The following is a 23,384-nucleotide window of genomic DNA, read 5'->3' as shown; positions in this document are numbered from 1 at the left end:
AGGACAGATATACTGTAGGACAGATACACTGTAGGACAGATACACCAGATATACTGTAGGACAGATACACTGTAGGACAGATACACTGTAGGACAGATACACTGTAGGACAGATACACTGTAGGACAGATACACTGTAGGACAGATACACCAGATATACTGTAGGACAGATATACTGTAGGACAGATACACTGTAGGACAGATATACTGTAGGACAGATACACTGTAGGACAGATATACTGTAGGACAGATATACTGTAGGACAGATACACTGTAGGACAGATACACCAGATATACTGTAGGACAGATACACTGTAGGACAGATACACTGTAGGACAGATACACTGTAGGACAGATATACTGTAGGACAGATACACTGTAGGACAGATACACTGTAGGACAGATACACTGTAGGACAGATACACCAGATATACTGTAGGACAGATACACTGTAGGACAGATACACCAGATATACTGTAGGACAGATACACTGTAGGACAGATACACTGTAGGACAGATATACTGTAGGACAGATACACTGTAGGACAGATACACCAGATATACTGTAGGACAGATATACTGTAGGACAGATACACTGTAGGACAGATATATTGTAGGACAGATACACTGTAGGACAGATATACTGTAGGACAGATACACTGTAGGACAGATACACTGTAGGACAGATATACTGTAGGACAGATACACTGTAGGACAGATACACTGTAGGACAGATATACTGTAGGACAGATATACTGTAGGACAGATACACTGTAGGACAGATACACCAGATATACTGTAGGACAGATACACTGTAGGACAGATACACTGTAGGACAGATACACTGTAGGACAGATGCACTGTAGGACAGATACACTGTAGGGCAGATACACTGTAGGACAGATATACTGTAGGGCAGATACACTGTAGGACAGATATACTGTAGGGCAGATACACTGTAGGACAGATATACTGTAGGACAGATATACTGTAGGACAGATACACTGTAGGACAGATATACTGTAGGACAGATATATTGTTGGACAGATATACTGTAGGACAGATACACTGTAGGACAGATATACTGTAGGACAGATATACTGTAGGACAGATACACTGTAGGACAGATACACTGTAGGACAGATATACTGTAGGACAGATACACTGTAGGACAGATATACTGTAGGACAGATATACTGTAGGACAGATACACTGTAGGACAGATACACCAGATATACTGTAGGACAGATACACTGTAGGACAGATACACTGTAGGACAGATACACTGTAGGACAGATACACTGTAGGACAGATATACTGTAGGACAGATACACCAGATATACTGTAGGACAGATATACTGTAGGACAGATACACTGTAGGACAGATATATTGTAGGACAGATACACTGTAGGACAGATACACTGTAGGACAGATACACTGTAGGACAGATACACTGTAGGACCAGATATACTAGGACAGATATAGGACAGATACACTGTAGGACAGATATATTGTAGGACAGATACACTGTAGGACAGATATACTGTAGGACAGATATACTGTAGGACAGATACACTGTAGGACAGATACACCAGATATACTGTAGGACAGATACACTGTAGGACAGATACACTGTAGGACAGATATACTGTAGGACAGATATACTGTAGGACAGATACACTGTAGGACAGATACACCAGATATACTGTAGGACAGATACACTGTAGGACAGATACACTGTAGGACAGATACACTGTAGGACAGATACACCAGATATACTGTAGGACAGATATACTGTAGGACAGATATACTGTAGGACAGATACACTGTAGGACAGATACACCAGATATACTGTAGGACAGATACACTGTAGGACAGATACACTGTAGGACAGATATACTGTAGGACAGATACACTGTAGGACAGATACACTGTAGGACAGATATACTGTAGGACAGATATACTGTAGGACAGATACACTGTAGGACAGATACACCAGATATACTGTAGGACAGATACACTGTAGGACAGATACACTGTAGGACAGATATACTGTAGGACAGATACACTGTAGGACAGATACACTGTAGGACAGATATACTGTAGGACAGATATACTGTAGGACAGATACACCAGATATACTGTAGGACAGATATACTGTAGGACAGATACACTGTAGGACAGATACACCAGATATACTGTAGGACAGATACACTGTAGGACAGATATACTGTAGGACAGATACACTGTAGGACAGATACACCAGATATACTGTAGGACAGATATACTGTAGGACAGATACACTGTAGGACAGATATACTGTAGGACAGATACACTGTAGGACAGATATACTGTAGGACAGATATACTGTAGGACAGATACACTGTAGGACAGATATACTGTAGGACAGATACACTGTAGGACAGATACACTGTAGGACAGATATACTGTAGGACAGATATACTGTAGGACAGATACACTGTAGGACAGATACACTGTAGGACAGATGCACTGTAGGACAGATACACTGTAGGGCAGATACACTGTAGGACAGATATACTGTAGGGCAGATACACTGTAGGACAGATATACTGTAGGACAGATATACTGTAGGACAGATATACTGTAGGACAGATACACTGTAGGACAGATATACTGTAGGACAGATATATTGTTGGACAGATATACTGTAGCACAGATATACTGTAGGACAGATACACTGTAGGACAGATATACTGTAGGACAGATATACTGTAGGACAGATACACTGTAGGACAGATACACTGTAGGACAGATATACTGTAGGACAGATACACTGTAGGACAGATATACTGTAGGACAGATATACTGTAGGACAGATACACTGTAGGACAGATACACCAGATATACTGTAGGACAGATACACCAGATATACTGTAGGACAGATACACTGTAGGACAGATATACTGTAGGACAGATACACTGTAGGACAGATACACTGTAGGACAGATATACTGTAGGACAGATACACCAGATATACTGTAGGACAGATATACTGTAGGACAGATACACTGTAGGACAGATACACCAGATATACTGTAGGACAGATACACTGTAGGACAGATACACTGTAGGACAGATATACTGTAGGACAGATACACTGTAGGACAGATACACCAGATATACTGTAGGACAGATATACTGTAGGACAGATACACTGTAGGACAGATATATTGTAGGCCAGATACACTGTAGGACAGATATACTGTAGGACAGATATACTGTAGGACAGATACACTGTAGGACAGATACACCAGATATACTGTAGGACAGATACACTGTAGGACAGATACACTGTAGGACAGATACACTGTAGGACAGATACACCAGATATACTGTAGGACAGATACACTGTAGGACAGATACACTGTAGGACAGATACACTGTAGGACAGATATACTGTAGGACAGATACACTGTAGGACAGATACACCAGATATACTGTAGGACAGATACACTGTAGGACAGATACACTGTAGGACAGATATACTGTAGGACAGATATACTGTAGGACAGATATACTGTAGGACAGATACACTGTAGGACAGATACACCAGATATACTGTAGGACAGATATACTGTAGGACAGATACACTGTAGGACAGATATACTGTAGGACAGATACACTGTAGGACAGATATACTGTAGGACAGATACACTGTAGGACAGATACACTGTAGGACAGATATACTGTAGGACAGATACACTGTAGGACAGATATACTGTAGGACAGATATACTGTAGGACAGATACACCAGATATACTGTAGGACAGATACACTGTAGGACAGATACACTGTAGGACAGATATACTGTAGGACAGATATACTGTAGGACAGATACACTGTAGGACAGATACACTGTAGGACAGATATACTGTAGGACAGATATACTGTAGGACAGATACACCAGATATACTGTAGGACAGATATACTGTAGGACAGATACACTGTAGGACAGATACACCAGATATACTGTAGGACAGATATACTGTAGGACAGATACACTGTAGGACAGATACACCAGATATACTGTAGGACAGATATACTGTAGGACAGATACACTGTAGGACAGATATACTGTAGGACAGATATACTGTAGGACAGATACACTGTAGGACAGATACACCAGATATACTGTAGGACAGATACACTGTAGGACAGATACACTGTAGGACAGATATACTGTAGGACAGATATACTGTAGGACAGATACACTGTAGGACAGATACACCAGATATACTGTAGGACAGATACACTGTAGGACAGATACACTGTAGGACAGATACACCAGATATACTGTAGGACAGATATACTGTAGGACAGATATACTGTAGGACAGATACACTGTAGGATACACCAGATATACTGGGACAGATACAGAGATATAGACAGATATACTGTAGGACAGATATACTGTAGGACAGATACACCAGATATACTGTAGGACAGATACACTGTAGGACAGATATACTGTAGGACAGATACACTGTAGGACAGATACACCAGATATACTGTAGGACAGATATACTGTAGGAATAAGGGTGGTGGAGATGCACAGTGATGAGGTTGATGCTCCTTTCAATAAATATCCAGGGTCTTATTCTGGTGACCTGATGATCCATGATGACAGATCTGCTCCTCAACCCCAACATTAGTCCTCTATCCATGATGACAGATCTCAACCCCAACATTAGTCCTCCTCTATCCATGATGACAGATCTGCTCCTCAACCCCAACATTAGTCCTCCTCTATCCATGATGACAGATCTGCTCCTCAACCCCAACATTAGTCCTCCTCTATCCATGATGACAGATCTGATCCTCAACCCCAACATTAGTCCTCCTCTATCCATGATGACAGATCTCAACCCCAACATTAGTCCTCCTCTATCCATGATGACAGATCTGATCCTCAACCCCAACATTAGTCGTCCTCTATCCATGATGACAGATCTCAACCTCAACATTAGTCCTCCTCTATCCATGATGACAGATCTACTCCTCAACCCCAACATTAGTCCTCCTCTATCCATGATGACAGATCTGCTCCTCAACCCCAACATTAGTCCTCCTCTATCCATGATGACAGATCTGATCCTCAACCCCAACATTAGTCCTCCTCTATCCATGATGACAGATCTGCTCCTCAACCCCAACATTAGTCCTCCTCTATCCATGATGACAGATCTGCTCCTCAACCCCAACATTAGTCCTCCTCTATCCATGATGACAGATCTGCTCCTCAACCCCAACATTAGTCCTCCTCTATCCATGATGACAGATCTGCTCCTCAACCCCAACATTAGTCCTCCTCTATCCATGATGACAGATCTGCTCCTCAACCCCAACATTAGTCCTCCTCTATCCATGATGACAGATCTCAACCCCAACATTAGTCCTCTATCCATGATGACAGATCTGCTCCTCAACCCCAACATTAGTCCTCCTCTATCCATGATGACAGATCTGATCCTCAACCCCAACATTAGTCCTCCTCTATCCATGATGACAGATCTGCTCCTCAACCCCAACATTAGTCCTCCTCTATCCATGATAACAGATCTACTCCTCAACCCCAACATTAGTCCTCCTCTATCCATGATGACAGATCTGCTCCTCAACCCCAACATTAGTCCTCCTCTATCCATGATGACAGATCTGCTCCTCAACCCCAACATTAGTCCTCCTCTATCCATGATGACAGATCTGCTCCTCAACCTCAACATTAGTCCTCCTCTATCCATGATGACAGATCTGCTCCTCATCCCCAACATTAGTCCTCCTCTATCCTCAATTCCCCAATTTCACAGACAGTGTATATCTTCTGGTTACAGTATAGTACTAATATAATGCTCCTCTAGCAGACAGAAGCTGGTGTTCCATGCCACCAAGGCCAGGTCTCTGGTTACAGTATAGTACTAATATAATGCTCCTCTAGCAGACAGAAGCTGGTGTTCCATGCCACCAAGGCCAGGTCTCTGGTTACAGTATAGTACTAATATAATGCTCCACTAACAGACAGAAGCTGGTGTTCCATGCCACCAAGGCCAGGTCTCTGGTTACAGTATAGTACTAATATAATGCTCCACTAACAGAGAGAAGCTGGTGTTCCATGCCACCAAGGCCAGGTCTCTGGTTACAGTATAGTACTAATATAATGCTCCACTAACAGAGAGAAGCTGGTGTTCCATGCCACCAAGGCCAGGTCTCTGGTTACAGTATAGTACTAATATAATGCTCCACTAACAGAGAGAAGCTGGTGTTCCATGCCACCAAGGCCAGGTCTCTGGTTACAGTATAGTACTAATATAATGCTCCTCTGACAGACAGAAGCTGGTGTTCCATGCCACCAAGGCCAGGTCTCTGTTTACAGAGGAGTGTGCCATGAAGTACCGCCTCTTCATCTCTAAGAGCGAGGAGTGGATGAGGTAAGTGTCCCGTAATTGAAGGATGATATCAGAAGAGGTCAGTGTGTTCTGTAGATGAAGGAAGGTATCAGATGAGGTCAGTGTGTCTTGTAAAGGAAGGTATCAGATGAGGTCAGTCTGTCTTGTAAAGGATGATATCAGATGAGGTCAGTGTGTTCTGTAGATGAAGGATGATATCAGATGAGGTCAGTGTGTCTTGTAAAGGAAGGTATCAGATGAGGTCAGTGTGTTCTGTAGATGAAGGTATCAGATGAGGTCAGTCTGTCTTGTAAAGGAAGGTATCAGATGAGGTCAGTCTGTCTTGTAAAGGATGATATCAGATGAGGTCAGTGTGTTCTGTAGATGAAGGATGATATCAGATGAGGTCAGTCTGTCTTGTAAAGGATGATATCAGAAGAGGTCAGTCTGTCTTGTAAAGGATGATATCAGAAGAGGTCAGTCTGTCTTGTAAAGGATGATATCAGAAGAGGTCAGTCTGTCTTGTAAAGGATGATATCAGATGAGGTCAGTCTGTCTTGTAAAGGAAGGTATCAGATGAGGTCAGTCTGTCTTGTAAAGGATGATATCAGATGAGGTCAGTGTGTTCTGTAGATGAAGGATGATATCAGATGAGGTCAGTCTGTCTTGTAAAGGAAGGTATCAGATGAGGTCAGTCTGTCTTGTAAAGGAAGGTATCAGATGAGGTCAGTCTGTCTTGTAAAGGAAGGTATCAGATGAGGTCAGTGTGTTCTGTAGATGAAGGATGATATCAGATGAGGTCAGTCTGTCTTGTAAAGGAAGGTATCAGATGAGGTCAGTGTGTTCTGTAGATGAAGGATGATATCAGATGAGGTCAGTGTGTTCTGTAGATGAAGGATGATATCAGATGAGGTCAGTCTGTCTTGTAAAGGAAGGTATCAGATGAGGTCAGTGTGTTCTGTAGATGAAGGAAGGTATCAGATGAGGTCAGTCTGTCTTGTAAAGGATGATATCAGATGAGGTCAGTCTGTCTTGTAAAGGAAGGTATCAGATGAGGTCAGTCTGTCTTGTAAAGGATGATATCAGATGAGGTCAGTCTGTCTTGTAAAGGATAGGTATCAGATGAGGTCAGTCTGTCTTGTAAAGGATGATATCAGAAGAGGTCAGTCTGTCTTGTAAAGGAAGGTATCAGATGAGGTCAGTCTGTCTTGTAAAGGATGATATCAGATGAGGTCAGTCTGTCTTGTAAAGGATAATATCAGATGAGGTCAGTCTGTCTTGTAAAGGAAGGTATCAGATGAGGTCAGTCTGTCTTGTAAAGGAAGGTATCAGATGAGGTCAGTCTGTCTTGTAAAGGAAGGTATCAGATGAGGTCAGTGTGTCTTGTAAAGGAAGGTATCAGATGAGGTCAGTCTGTCTTGTAAAGGAAGGTATCAGATGAGGTCAGTGTGTTCTGTAGATGAAGGAAGGTATCAGCCTGCTGGAAATGGAAAGATCACATGAGCACCCTGCTGCTAAGCAACCCTGTATGTCTGACTGTTCTGATAACTACCTCCCTGCTGCTAAGCAACCCTGTATGTCTGACTGTTCTGATAACTACCTCCCTGCTGCTAAGCAACCGTGTATGTCTGACTGTTCTGATAACGAACTCCCTGCTGCTAAGCAACCGTGTATGTCTGACTGTTCTGATAACTAACTCCCTGCTGCTAAGCAACCCTGTATGTCTGACTGTTCTGATAACTACCTCCCTGCTGCTAAGCAACCCTGTATGTCTGACTGTTCTGATAACTACCTCCCTGCTGCTAAGCAACCGTGTATGTCTGACTGTTCTGATAACGAACTCCCTGCTGCTAAGCAACCGTGTATGTCTGACTGTTCTGATAACTAACTCCCTGCTGCTAAGCAACCGTGTATGTCTGACTGTTCTGATAACTACCTCCCTGCTGCTAAGCAACCCTGTATGTCTAACTGTTCTGATAACTAACTCCCTGCTGCTAAGCAACCGTGTATGTCTGACTGTTCTGATAACTAACTCCCTGCTGCTAAGCAACCCTGTATGTGTCTGACTGTTCTGATAACTAACTCCCTGCTGCTAAGCAACCCTGTATGTCTAACTGTTCTGATAACTAACTCCCTGCTGCTAAGCAACCCTGTATGTCTAACTGTTCTGATAACTAACTCCCTGCTGCTAAGCAACCGTGTATGTCTGACTGTTCTGATAACTAACTCCCTGCTGCTAAGCAACCTGTAACTAACTCCCTGCTAAGCAACCGTGTGTCTGACTGTTCTGATAACTAACTCCCTGCTGCTAAGCAACCCTGTATGTGTCTGACTGTTCTGATAACTAACTCCCTGCTGCTAAGCAACCCTGTATGTCTAACTGTTCTGATAACTAACTCCCTGCTGCTAAGCAACCCTGTATGTGTCTGACTGTTCTGATAACTAACTCCCTGCTGCTAAGCAACCCTGTATGTGTCTGACTGTTCTGATAACTACCTCCCTGCTGCTAAGCAACCCTGTGTGTCTGACTGTGTGTGTGTGTATGTATGGGAGGTGTGTGTGTGTGTGTGCGCGCGGTGTATCAATAGTGTGTTTATCTCCCCTGTACAGGAAGGTGCATCATGTGAGGAAGCAGCTGATTGGTCTAACCAGCCAATTCAACAGCGTGGAGAAAGAAGTTTCCATGGTGATGGATAGAGTTATTAAGGTCTGAACACACACACACAAACACACACACACACACACACACACTTACTAAACACTGAAGTAAACAGGAGGTTTCCTCCACTAAGTTGAGGGATGGGAGAGGAGGGGATGAGGGGGATGGAAGAGAGAGGAGGGGATGAGGGAGAGGGAAGAGAGAGGAGGGGATGAGGGGGAGGTGATGGGAGAGGGAAGAGAGAGGAGGGGATGAGGGAGAGGGAAGAGAGAGGGGATGAGGGGGAGGGAAGAGAGAGGAGGGGATGAGAGAGGGAAGAGAGAGGAGGGGATGAGAGGGAGGGAAGAGAGAGGAGGGGATGAGGGGGAGGGAAGAGAGAGGAGGGGATGAGGGGAGAGAGGAGGGGATGAGGGAGAGGAGGGGAGGAGGGAGAGGGAAGCGAGAGGAGGGGAGAGGGAAGCGAGAGGAGGGGAGAGGGAAGCAGAGGAGGGGATGAGGGAGAGGGAAGAGAGAGGAGGGGATGAGGGAGAGGGAAGCGAGAGGAGGGGATGAGGGAGAGAGAAGAGAGAGGAGGGGATGAGGGAGAGATGGCCCGGTGTTTTATGTTCCTCCACTAAGTTGAGGGATGGTGCAGGGGGAGGGAGAGGGAAGAGAGAGGAGGGGATGAGGGAGAGGGAAGAGAGAGGAGGGGATGAGGGAGAGATGGCCCGGTGTTTTATGTTAGTCTGTGGGAGCAGGTTTGGATTCCCTTAATTATAGACTGGTGTGACTATAGTACGGATTGATTGAAGATCAACTACCGTTTAGTAGCATTTCTGACCATGCTAACATGGTTTCAGTTATAAAACCAGGACCAACAGCTACCGTTTAGTAGCATTTCTGACCATGCTAACATGGTTTCAGAGTTATAAAACCAGGACCAACAGCTACCGTTTAGTAGCATTTCTGACCATGCTAACATGGTTTCAGAGTTATAAAACCAGGACCAACAGCTACCGTTTAGTAGCATTTCTGACCATGCTAACATGGTTTCACAGTTATAAAACCAGGACCAACAGCTACCGTTTAGTAGCATTTCTGACCATGCTAACATGGTTTCAGACTAATCTCAGTTATAAAACCAGGACCAACAGCTACCGTTTAGTAGCATTTCTGACCATGCTAACATGGTTTCAGAGTTATAAAACCAGGACCAACAGCTACCGTTTAGTAGCATTTCTGATCATGCTAACATGGTTTCACAGTTATAAAACCAGGACCAACAGCTACCGTTTAGTAGCATTTCTGACCATGCTAACATGGTTTCAGAGTTATAAAACCAGGACCAACAGCTACCGTTTAGTAGCATTTCTGACCATGCTAACATGGTTTCACAGTTATAAAACCAGGACCAACAGCTACCGTTTAGTAGCATTTCTGACCATGCTAACATGGATTCAGAGTTATAAAACCAGGACCAACAGCTACCGTTTAGTAGCATTTCTGACCATGCTAACATGGTTTCATGGAGTTATAAAACCAGGACCAACAGCTACCGTTTAGTAGCATTTCTGACCATGCTAACATGGTTTCACAGTTATAAAACCAGGACCAACAGCTACCGTTTAGTAGCATTTCTGACCATGCTAACATGGTTTCAGAGTTATAAAACCAGGACCAACAGCTACCGTTTAGTAGCATTTTGACCATGCTAACATGGTTTCAGAGTTATAAAACCAGGACCAACAGCTACCGTTTAGTAGCATTTCTGACCATGCTAACATGGTTTCACAGTTATAAAACCAGGACCAACAGCTACCGTTTAGTAGCATTTCTGACCATGCTAACATGGATTCAGAGTTATAAAACCAGGACCAACAGCTACCGTTTAGTAGCATTTCTGACCATGCTAACATGGTTTCAGAGTTATAAAACCAGGACCAACAGCTACCGTTTAGTAGCATTTCTGATCATGCTAACATGGTTTCACAGTTATAAAACCAGGACCAACAGCTACCGTTTAGTAGCATTTCTGACCATGCTAACATGGTTTCAGAGTTATAAAACCAGGACCAACAGCTACCGTTTAGTAGCATTTCTGACCATGCTAACATGGTTTCACAGTTATAAAACCAGGACCAACAGCTACCGTTTAGTAGCATTTCTGACCATGCTAACATGGTTTCAGACTAATCTCAGTTATAAAACCAGGACCAACAGCTACCGTTTAGTAGCATTTCTGACCATGCTAACATGGATTCAGAGTTATAAAACCAGGACCAACAGCTACCGTTTAGTAGCATTTCTGACCATGCTAACATGGTTTCAGAGTTATAAAACCAGGACCAACAGCTACCGTTTAGTAGCATTTCTGACCATGCTAACATGGTTTCAGAGTTATAAAACCAGGACCAACAGCTACCGTTTAGTAGCATTTCTGACCATGCTAACATGGTTTCACAGTTATAAAACCAGGACCAACAGCTACCGTTTAGTAGCATTTCTGACCATGCTAACATGGTTTCAGACTAATCTCAGTTATAAAACCAGGACCAACAGCTACCGTTTAGTAGCATTTCTGATCATGCTAACATGGTTTCACAGTTATAAAACCAGGACCAACAGCTACCGTTTAGTAGCATTTCTGACCATGCTAACATGGTTTCAGAGTTATAAAACCAGGACCAACAGCTACCGTTTAGTAGCATTTCTGACCATGCTAACATGGTTTCACAGTTATAAAACCAGGACCAACAGCTACCGTTTAGTAGCATTTCTGACCATGCTAACATGGTTTCAGAGTTATAAAACCAGGACCAACAGCTACCGTTTAGTAGCATTTCTGACCATGCTAACATGGTTTCAGAGTTATAAAACCAGGACCAACAGCTACCGTTTAGTAGCATTTCTGACCATGCTAACATGGTTTCACAGTTATAAAACCAGGACCAACAGCTACCGTTTAGTAGCATTTCTGACCATGCTAACATGGTTTCAGACTAATCTCAGTTATAAAACCAGGACCAACAGCTACCGTTTAGTAGCATTTCTGATCATGCTAACATGGATTCAGAGTTATAAAACCAGGACCAACAGCTACCGTTTAGTAGCATTTCTGACCATGCTAACATGGTTTCACAGTTATAAAACCAGGACCAACAGCTACCGTTTAGTAGCATTTCTGACCATGCTAACATGGTTTCACAGTTATAAAACCAGGACCAACAGCTACCGTTTAGTAGCATTTCTGACCATGCTAACATGGTTTCAGAGTTATAAAACCAGGACCAACAGCTACCGTTTAGTAGCATTTCTGATCATGCTAACATGGATTCAGAGTTATAAAACCAGGACCAACAGCTACCGTTTAGTAGCATTTCTGACCATGCTAACATGGTTTCACAGTTATAAAACCAGGACCAACAGCTACCGTTTAGTAGCATTTCTGACCATGCTAACATGGTTTCACAGTTATAAAACCAGGACCAACAGCTACCGTTTAGTAGCATTTCTGACCATGCTAACATGGTTTCAGAGTTATAAAACCAGGACCAACAGCTACCGTTTAGTAGCATTTCTGACCATGCTAACATGGTTTCAGAGTTATAAAACCAGGACCAACAGCTACCGTTTAGTAGCATTTCTGACCATGCTAACATGGTTTCACAGTTATAAAACCAGGACCAACAGCTACCGTTTAGTAGCATTTCTGACCATGCTAACATGGTTTCAGAGTTATAAAACCAGGACCAACAGCTACCGTTTAGTAGCATTTCTGACCATGCTAACATGGTTTCAGAGTTATAAAACCAGGACCAACAGCTACCGTTTAGTAGCATTTCTGATCATGCTAACATGGTTTCACAGTTATAAAACCAGGACCAACAGCTACCGTTTAGTAGCATTTCTGACCATGCTAACATGGTTTCAGAGTTATAAAACCAGGACCAACAGCTACCGTTTAGTAGCATTTCTGACCATGCTAACATGGTTTCACAGTTATAAAACCAGGACCAACAGCTACCGTTTAGTAGCATTTCTGACCATGCTAACATGGATTCAGAGTTATAAAACCAGGACCAACAGCTACCGTTTAGTAGCATTTCTGACCATGCTAACATGGTTTCAGAGTTATAAAACCAGGACCAACAGCTACCGTTTAGTAGCATTTCTGATCATGCTAACATGGTTTCACAGTTATAAAACCAGGACCAACAGCTACCGTTTAGTAGCATTTCTGACCATGCTAACATGGTTTCAGAGTTATAAAACCAGGACCAACAGCTACCGTTTAGTAGCATTTCTGACCATGCTAACATGGTTTCACAGTTATAAAACCAGGACCAACAGCTACCGTTTAGTAGCATTTCTGACCATGCGAACATGGTTTCAGACTAATCTCAGTTATAAAACCAGGACCAACAGCTACCGTTTAGTAGCATTTCTGACCATGCTAACATGGATTCAGAGTTATAAAACCAGGACCAACAGCTACCGTTTAGTAGCATTTCTGACCATGCTAACATGGTTTCAGAGTTATAAAACCAGGACCAACAGCTACCGTTTAGTAGCATTTCTGACCATGCTAACATGGTTTCAGAGTTATAAAACCAGGACCAACAGCTACCGTTTAGTAGCATTTCTGACCATGCTAACATGGTTTCACAGTTATAAAACCAGGACCAACAGCTACCGTTTAGTAGCATTTCTGACCATGCTAACATGGTTTCAGACTAATCTCAGTTATAAAACCAGGACCAACAGCTACCGTTTAGTAGCATTTCTGATCATGCTAACATGGTTTCACAGTTATAAAACCAGGACCAACAGCTACCGTTTAGTAGCATTTCTGACCATGCTAACATGGTTTCAGAGTTATAAAACCAGGACCAACAGCTACCGTTTAGTAGCATTTCTGACCATGCTAACATGGTTTCACAGTTATAAAACCAGGACCAACAGCTACCGTTTAGTAGCATTTCTGACCATGCTAACATGGTTTCAGAGTTATAAAACCAGGACCAACAGCTACCGTTTAGTAGCATTTCTGACCATGCTAACATGGTTTCACAGTTATAAAACCAGGACCAACAGCTACCGTTTAGTAGCATTTCTGACCATGCTAACATGGTTTCACAGTTATAAAACCAGGACCAACAGCTACCGTTTAGTAGCATTTCTGATCATGCTAACATGGTTTCAGACTAATCTCAGTTATAAAACCAGGACCAACAGCTACCGTTTAGTAGCATTTCTGATCATGCTAACATGGATTCAGAGTTATAAAACCAGGACCAACAGCTACCGTTTAGTAGCATTTCTGACCATGCTAACATGGTTTCACAGTTATAAAACCAGGACCAACAGCTACCGTTTAGTAGCATTTCTGACCATGCTAACATGGTTTCACAGTTATAAAACCAGGACCAACAGCTACCGTTTAGTAGCATTTCTGACCATGCTAACATGGTTTCAGAGTTATAAAACCAGGACCAACAGCTACCGTTTAGTAGCATTTCTGACCATGCTAACATGGTTTCAGAGTTATAAAACCAGGACCAACAGCTACCGTTTAGTAGCATTTCTGACCATGCTAACATGGTTTCACAGTTATAAAACCAGGACCAACAGCTACCGTTTAGTAGCATTTCTGACCATGCTAACATGGTTTCAGACTAATCTCAGTTATAAAACCAGGACCAACAGCTACCGTTTAGTAGCATTTCTGACCATGCTAACATGGTTTCAGAGTTATAAAACCAGGACCAACAGCTACCGTTTAGTAGCATTTCTGACCATGCTAACATGGTTTCAGAGTTATAAAACCAGGACCAACAGCTACCGTTTAGTAGCATTTCTGACCATGCTAACATGGTTTCTCAGTTATAAAACCAGGACCAACAGCTACCGTTTAGTAGCATTTCTGACCATGCTAACATGGTTTCAGACTAATCTCAGTTATAAAACCAGGACCAACAGCTACCGTTTAGTAGCATTTCTGACCATGCTAACATGGTTTCAGAGTTATAAAACCAGGACCAACAACTCGGTTCTGCGTAACAGAAGCAGAAGAGTACCAGTCAACGTTTGGACACACCTCCTCATTCAAGGGGTTTTCTCGATGTTCTACATTGTAGAATAATAGTGAAGACATCAAAACTATGAAATAACACATTATGGAATCATGTCGTAACCAGAAAAGTGATAAACAAATCAAAATATATTTGAGATTCTTCAAAGTAGCCTACTTTTTGTCTTGATGACCGCTCTGCATGGGGGGGAGTAGACATTGTGGTGCATGCATTTATTTTTCGGCTTCAGACCAATGGCTATTCTCCCTTAAAAGATGGTTTTTAGTTAATATCCATGTTTGTGTGTTGTAGCTACAGGAGCAGTTACCTGGTAAGGTGCTACCTCTGGCATCCAGTGGTATGGTGAAGCCTCAAGCCTACCTCAGCCAGAGCACCTTGGTAGAGATGACCCTGGGGTGAGTTACTGTTCCTGACCCCTAACCCTTAACCCCTAACCTTACCTCAGCCAGAGCACCTTGGTAGAGATGACCCTGGGGTGAGTTACTGTCCCTGACCTTACCTCAGCCAGATCACCCTGGTAGAGATGACCCTGGGGTGAGTTACTGTCCCTGACCTTACCTCAGCCAGATCACCCTGGTAGAGATGACCCTGGGGTGAGTTACTGTCCCTGACCTTACCTCAGCCAGATCACCCTGGTAGAGATGACCCTGGGGTGAGTTACTGTCCCTGACCTTACCTCAGCCAGATCACCCTGGTAGAGATGACCCTGGGGTGAGTTACTGTCCCTGACCTTACCTCAGCCAGATCACCCTGGTAGAGATGACCCTGGGGTGAGTTACTGTCTCTGACCTTACCTCAGCCAGATCACCCTGGTAGAGATGACCCTGGGGTGAGTTACTGTTCCTGACCTTACCTCAGCCAGATCACCCAGTGTTAACTGGTGAGTGTCCAGTGTTAACTAGTGAGTGTCCAGTGTTAACCAGTGAGTGTCCAGTGTTAACCAGTGAGTGTCCAGTGTTAACCAGTGAGTGTCCAGTGTTAACCAGTGAGTGTCCAGTGTTAACCAGTGAGTGTCCAGTGTTAACCAGTGAGTGTCCAGTGTTAACTCTACCCTTTCTGTGATTCCCAGGATGAAGAAGCTGAAGGAAGAGATGGAGGGGGTAGTAAAGGAGCTGGCCGAGAACAACCACTTCCTGGAGAGGTGGGGACTTGTCTGGCTACACAGAGCTCCCTGTGATGGCCGTATGTTATAACAGACCGAGACCAGCAATTCAAAACATGGTCAATAACCCTGATAAGACATATGAAGGCCTCCTTCCTGTCAGATCAGCTGTTTGGTCCTTCCTGTTAGATCAGCTGTTTGGTCCTTCCTGTTAGATCAGCTGTTTGGTCCTTCCTGTTTGGTCCTTCCTGTTAGATCAGATCAGCTGTTTGGTCCTTCCTGTTAGATCAGCTGTTTGGTCCTTCCTGTTAGATCAGCTGTTTGGTCCTTCCTGTTAGATCAGCTGTTTGGTCCTTCCTGTTAGATCAGCTGTTTGGTCCTTCCTGTTAGATCAGCTGTTTGGTCCTTCCTGTTAGATCAGCTGTTTGGTCCTTCCTGTTTGGTCCTTCCTGTTAGATCAGATCAGCTGTTTGGTCCTTCCTGTCAGATCAGCTGTTTGGTCCTTCCTGTCAGATCAGCTGTTTGGTCCTTCCTGTTAGATCAGCTGTCTGGTCCTTCCTGTTAGATCAGCTGTTTTGTCCTTCCTGTTTGGTCCTTCCTGTTAGATCAGATCAGCTGTTTGGTCCTTCCTGTTTGGTCCTTCCTGTTAGATCAGATCAGCTGTTTGGTCCTTCCTGTTAGATCAGCTGTTTGGTCCTTCCTGTTAGATCAGCTGTGTGGTCCTTCCTGTTAGATCAGCTGTTTGGTCCTTCCTGTTTGGTCATCCAGCTGTTTGGTCCTTCCTGTCAGATCAGCTGTTTGGTCCTTCCTGTCAGATCAGCTGTTTGGTCCTTCCTGTCAGATCAGCTGTTTGGTCCTTCCTGTCAGATCAGCTGTTTGGTCCTTCCTGTCAGATCAGCTGTTTGGTCCTTCCTGTCAGATCAGCTGTTTGGTCCTTCCTGTTTGGTCATTCCTGTTAGATCAGCTGTTTGGTCCTTCCTGTCAGATCAGCTGTTTGGTCCTTCCTGTTAGATCAGCTGTCTGGTCCTTCCTGTCAGATCAGCTGTTTGGTCCTTCCTGTCAGATCAGCTGTTTGGTCCTTCCTGTTAGATCAGCTGTTTGGTCCTTCCTGTTTGGTCCTTCCTGTTAGATCAGCTGTTTGGTCCTTCCTGTTAGATCAGCTGTTTGGTCCTTCCTGTTAGATCAGCTGTTTGGTCCTTCCTGTTAGATCAGCTGTCTGGTCCTTCCTGTTAGATCAGCTGTTTGGTCCTTCCTGTTAGATCCTGTTTGGTCCTTCCTGTTAGATCAGCTGTTTGGTCCTTCCTGTTAGATCAGATGAGCTGTCTGGTCCTTCCTGTTAGATCAGCTGTTTGGTCCTTCCTGTTAGATCAGCTGTTTGGTCCTTCCTGTTAGATCAGCTGTTTGGTCCTTCCTGTTAGATCAGCTGTTTGGTCCTTCCTGTTAGATCAGATCAGCTGTTTGGTCCTTCCTGTTAGATCAGATCAGCTGTTTGGTCCTTCCTGTTAGATCAGCTGTTTGGTCCTTCCTGTTAGATCAGCTGTTTGGTCCTTCCTGTTAGATCAGATCAGCTGTTTGGTCCTTCCTGTTAGATTAGCTGTTTGGTCCTTCCTGTTAGATCAGCTGTCTGGTCCTTCCTGTTAGATCAGCTGTTTGGTCCTTCCTGTTTGGTCCTTCCTGTTAGATCAGCTGTTTGGTCCTTCCTGTTAGATCAGATGAGCTGTTTGGTCCTTCCTGTTAGATCAGCTGTTTGGTCCTTCCTGTTAGATCAGCTGTTTGGTCCTTCCTGTTAGATCAGATGTTTGGTCCTTCCTGTTAGATCAGCTGTTTGGTCCTTCCTGTTAGATCAGATGAGCTGTCTGGTCCTTCCTGTTAGATCAGATCAGCTGTTTGGTCCTTCCTGTTAGATCAGCTGTTTGGTCCTTCCTGTTAGATCAGATGTTTGGTCCTTCCTGTTAGATCAGCTGTCTGGTCCTTCCTGTTAGATCAGATCAGCTGTCTGGTCCTTCCTGTTAGATCAGATCAGCTGTTTGGTCCTTCCTGTCAGATCAGCTGTTTGGTCCTTCCTGTTAGATCAGCTGTTTGGTCCTTCCTGTTAGATCAGCTGTTTGGTCCTTCCTGTTAGATCAGATCAGCTGTTTGGTTCTTCCTGTCAGATCAGCTGTTTGGTCCTTCCTGTTAGATCAGCTGTTTGGTCCTTCCTGTTAGATCAGATCAGCTGTTTGGTCCTTCCTGTTAGATCAGCTGTTTGGTCCTTCCTGTTAGATCAGCTGTTTGGTCCTTCCTGTCAGATCAGCTGTTTGGTCCTTCCTGTTAGATCAGATGAGCTGTCTGGTCCTTCCTGTTAGATCAGCTGTTTGGTCCTTCCTGTTAGATCAGCTGTTTGGTCCTTCCTGTTAGATCAGCTGTTTGGTCCTTCCTGTTAGATCAGATGTTTGGTCCTTCCTGTTAGATCAGCTGTCTGGTCCTTCCTGTTAGATCAGCTGTCTGGTCCTTCCTGTTAGATCAGCTGTCTGGTCCTTCCTGTTAGATCAGATCAGCTGTCTGGTCCTTCCTGTTAGATCAGATCAGCTGTCTGGTCCTTCCTGTTAGATCAGATCAGCTGTTTGGTCCTTCCTGTCAGATCAGCTGTTTGGTCCTTCCTGTTAGATCAGCTGTCTGGTCCTTCCTGTTAGATCAGCTGTTTGGTCCTTCCTGTTAGATCAGATCAGCTGTTTGGTTCTTCCTGTCAGATCAGCTGTTTGGTCCTTCCTGTTAGATCAGCTGTTTGGTCCTTCCTGTTAGATCAGCTGTTTGGTCCTTCCTGTTAGATCAGCTGTTTGGTCCTTCCTGTTAGATCAGCTGTTTGGTCCTTCCTGTTAGATCAGCTGTTTGGTCCTTCCTGTCAGATCAGCTGTTTGGTCCTTCCTGTTAGATCAGCTGTTTGGTCCTTCCTGTTAGATCAGCTGTTTGGTCCTTCCTGTTAGATCAGCTGTTTGGTCCTTCCTGTTAGATCAGCTGTTTGGTCCTTCCTGTTAGATCAGCTGTTTGGTCCTTCCTGTTAGATCAGATCAGCTGTTTGGTCCTTCCTGTTAGATCAGCTGTTTGGTCCTTCCTAGTTAGATCAGCTGTTTGGTCCTTCCTGTTAGATCAGATCAGCTGTTTGGTCCTTCCTGTTAGATCAGATCAGCTGTTTGGTCCTTCCTGTTAGATCAGATCAGCTGTTTGGTCCTTCCTGTTAGATCAGCTGTTTGGTCCTTCCTGTTAGATCAGCTGTTTGGTCCTTCCTGTTAGATCAGCTGTTTGGTCCTTCCTGTTAGATCAGCTGTTTGGTCCTTCCTGTTAGATCAGCTGTTTGGTCCTTCCTGTTAGATCAGCTGTTTGGTCCTTCCTGTTAGATCAGCTGTTTGGTCCTTCCTGTTAGATCAGCTTCTATTTATGCCCATGCACTCTCTATTGATATAATATTGTCTGATGTTGCTGTTTTCCAGGTTTGGCTCTTTGACATTGGATGGAGGAATGAGAAGTGTGGACCGTATCTGAGACCATGTGGCCCCTCGCTACACCCTACACCTTCACCCAACCTCCATACCCACCCTACACCTTCACCCACCCTCCATACCCACCCTACACCTTCACCCACCCTCCATACCCACCCTAAACCCTCCCCCCGACTCTCACCCACCTTAAACCCTCACCCAACCTCCCTACCCACCCTAAACCCTCACCCACCTTAAACCCTCACCCAACCTCCCTATCCACCCTCCACCTTCACCCAACTCTCCCCCACCTTAAACCCTTACCCAACCTCCATACCCACCCTCCACCTTCACCCAACCTCCATACCCACCCTAAACCTTCACCCAACCTCCATACCCACCTTAAACCCTCCCCCAACTCTCCCCACCTTAAACCCTTACCCAACCACCATACCCACCCTAAACCCTCACCCCTCGACTCACCCACCTAAACCCTCACCCAACCTCCCCCTGACTCTCAACCCACCCTAAACCCTCACCCCTGACTCTCAACCCACCCTCACCCCTCGACTCACCCACCCTAAACCCTCCCCCCTGACTCTCAACCCACCCTCACCCCTGACTCTCAACCCACCCTCACCCCTCGACTCACCCACCCTAAATCCCCACCTCAATCCACTTTCTAGACCAGGGGTCTCCAACCTTTTCAAGCATGAGAGCTCCCTTCAAATAGACCCGTTGTTGCAACTCTTCCCCGGGTCCTTAGTGTACAAGAGACACTGTTTTCTGTCGATATACCTGGTAAAACAATGGTTGATAAACACTAAAGGAGGCCCTATCAAATCTGAGCTGTTTTTTTTCTCCCAAATTTTTCTGTTTTCTCAGTTGATGTATTTAGTTTTTACTCTCAAAACGGCATGTTCTGAGTCCATGTCAATGTTTAAATCACATCAGAAGAAACTATTTTTAGGTTTGGAAGAAAACGAACACGTTTAGATTTTGGAGTGCAATTCCCTTCCCTGACCCCACCAGTCTACAGTCTCGACCCTGACCCCTACCTGACCCCCACCTCAATCCACTATTTATTCCCTGACCCCTAACTGACCCCACCAGTCTACAGTCTCGACCCTGACCCCTACCAGTCTACAGTCTCGACCCTGACCCCTACCAGTCTACAGTCTCGACCCTGACCCCTACCTGACCCCCACCTCAATCCACTATCTATTCCCTGACCCCTAACTGACCCCACCAGTCTACAGTCTTGACCCCTGACCCCTAACCTGACCCCACCAGTCTATAGTCTCGACACTGACCCCTACCTGACCCCACCAGTCTACAGTCTCGACGCAGACCCCTACCTGACCCCACCAGTCTACAGTCTAGACCCCTACCTGACCTCACCAGTCTACAGTCTCGACGCTGACCCCTACCTGACCCCACCAGTCTACAGTCTAGACCCCTGACCCCACCAGTCTACAGTCTAGACCTCTGACCCCAACCTGACCCCACCAGTCTACAGTCTAGACCCCTGACCCCTACCTGACCCCACCAGTCTACAGACTAGAACCCTCACCCCTACCTGACCCCACCAGTCTACAGTCTAGACCCCTGACCCCACCAGTCTACAGTCTCAACGCTGACCCCTACCTGACCCCACCAGTCTACAGTCTCTGACCCTACCTGACCCCACCAGTCTACAGTCTGACCCCTACCTGACCCCACCAGTCTACAGTCTAGACCCCTGACCCCTACCTGACCCCACCAGTCTACAGTCTAGACCCCTGACCCCTACCTGACCCCACCAGTCTACAGTCTAGACCCCTGACCCCTACCTGACCCCACCAGTCTACAGTCTAGACCCCTGACCCCTACCTGACCCCACCAGTCTACAGTCTAGACCCCTGACCCCACCAGTCTACAGTCTAGACCCCTGACCCCCACCTGACCCCACCAGTCTACAGTCTAGACCCCTGACCCCTACCTGACCCCACCAGTCTAGACGATACAGAGAAAGGAGAATATTCCCTCATCCAGCCAGTGGTATATAATTCCTGTGTATGTACATGCTTCTTCTGTTAGAGACTAAAGAGGGGAAATGTCCTTCAGGAATCAACATTGTATTACCAGTTAGTAGTTCTTACTACTACACTGTCCCAAAATGCCTCCCTATTTTCCTTTCTCGTGCTCTACCCATAGTGCACTACTTCTGACCAGAGCCCAGAGGGGGATAAGGGGTCATTTGGGATGTGCCCTCTGTGTTGCTGTAGTGCACTATGAAGGAGAATAGGGGGGTCATTTGGGATGTGCCCTCTGTGTTGCTGTAGTGCACTATGAAGGAGAATAGGGGGGTCATTTGGGATGTGCCCTCTGTGTTGCTGTAGTGCACTATGAAGGGGAATAGGGGGGTCATTTGGGATGTGCTCTCTGTTGTTGCCTTTAGTTTCATTTAGTCTGCAGATCTTTTTTACTTCCTGTTGTGTTAACAGGGTTATATTCATCATCATCTCTGTTGCCCATCTGTTATAAATATTAAAATGGCTCACAGGCTCAGATTATAGTTATTGCTCTTTTAAAATAAAATCCTACTGTCCTTAAATATGATTTCTTATTTGAAATAACCCAAAATGATTACTGTCTTTTGTTTGAACAAATTAAGTGAGTTTCCTCTCTGATTGGCTCACAGGCTCAGAGTTTCCTCTCTGATTGGCTCAAATCAAATCAAATGTATTTATATAGCCCTTCATACATCAGCTGATATCTCAAAGTGCTGTACAGAAACCCAGCCTAAAACCCCAAACAGCAAGCAATGCAGGTGTAGAAGCACGGTGGCTAGGAAAAACTCCCTAGAAAGGCCGGAACCTAGGAAGAAACCTGGAGAGGAACCAGGCTATGTGGGGTGGCCAGTCCTCTTCTGGCTGTGCCGGGTGGAGATTATAACAGAACATGACCAAGATGTTCAAATGTTCATAAATGACCAGCATGGTTGAATAATAATAAGGCAGAACAGTTGAAACTGGAGCAGCAGCACGGCCAGGTGGACTGGGGACAGCAAGGAGTCATCATGTCAGGTAGTCCTGGGACATGGTCCTAGGGCCCAGGCCAGTTGAAACTGGAGCAGCAGCACAGTCAGGTGGACTGGGGAAGCACACTTAGAGTCATCATGTCAGGTAGTCCTGGGGCATGGTCCTAGGGCTCAGGTCCCCCGACATAAACTAAAGCAAGAAAGAGGCTGAGAAGGAGAAAATTAGAGAAACACTTAGATTCACACAGGACACCGAATAGGACAGGAGAAGTACTCCAGATATAACAAACTGACCCTAGCCCCCCGACACATAAACTAATGCAGCATAAATACTGGAGGCTGAGACAGGAGGGGTCAGGAGACACTGTGGCCCCATCCGAGGACACCCCTGGGGTTTTGATTGTATGAACCAACAGGCTTAATGGTGCTGATGAGATGAATACAGGTGAATCCCCATCTGTTGGAGCGCCATCACACAGAGATGAATACAGGTGATGGAGAAACCCCATCTGTTGGAGCGCTGATCACACAGAGATGAATACAGGTGATGGAGAAACCCCATCTGTTGGAGCTGGATCACACAGAGATGAATACAGGTGATGGAGAAACCCCATCTGTTGGAGCTGGATCACACAGAGATGAATACAGGT

The 23,384-nt window shown here is 44.9% G+C and overlaps 1 protein-coding gene across 1 annotated transcript; it reads left to right on the top strand.

Annotated features, from left to right (window-relative positions):
* Window positions 1–6,330: 6,330 nt before the first annotated feature.
* On the top strand, window positions 6,331–21,159 carry LOC135568047 (serine/threonine-protein kinase TBK1-like). Its single transcript, XM_065015070.1, has 5 exons — window positions 6,331–6,467; window positions 9,036–9,132; window positions 15,447–15,550; window positions 16,225–16,296; window positions 19,725–21,159. Exons 1-5 carry the CDS (start codon window positions 6,424–6,426, stop codon window positions 19,774–19,776), a joined length of 369 nt encoding a protein of 122 aa, XP_064871142.1. The 5' UTR covers window positions 6,331–6,423; the 3' UTR covers window positions 19,777–21,159.
* The last annotated feature ends 2,225 nt before the right edge of the window (window positions 21,160–23,384 follow it).

The sequence above is a fragment of the Oncorhynchus nerka genome, unplaced genomic scaffold (genome assembly GCF_034236695.1).
Source record: "Oncorhynchus nerka isolate Pitt River unplaced genomic scaffold, Oner_Uvic_2.0 unplaced_scaffold_1730, whole genome shotgun sequence".
NCBI lineage: Eukaryota > Metazoa > Chordata > Actinopteri > Salmoniformes > Salmonidae > Oncorhynchus > Oncorhynchus nerka.
The sequence above is the reverse complement of the archived record's forward strand: the minus strand, read 5'-3'. Positions and strand labels throughout refer to the sequence as shown.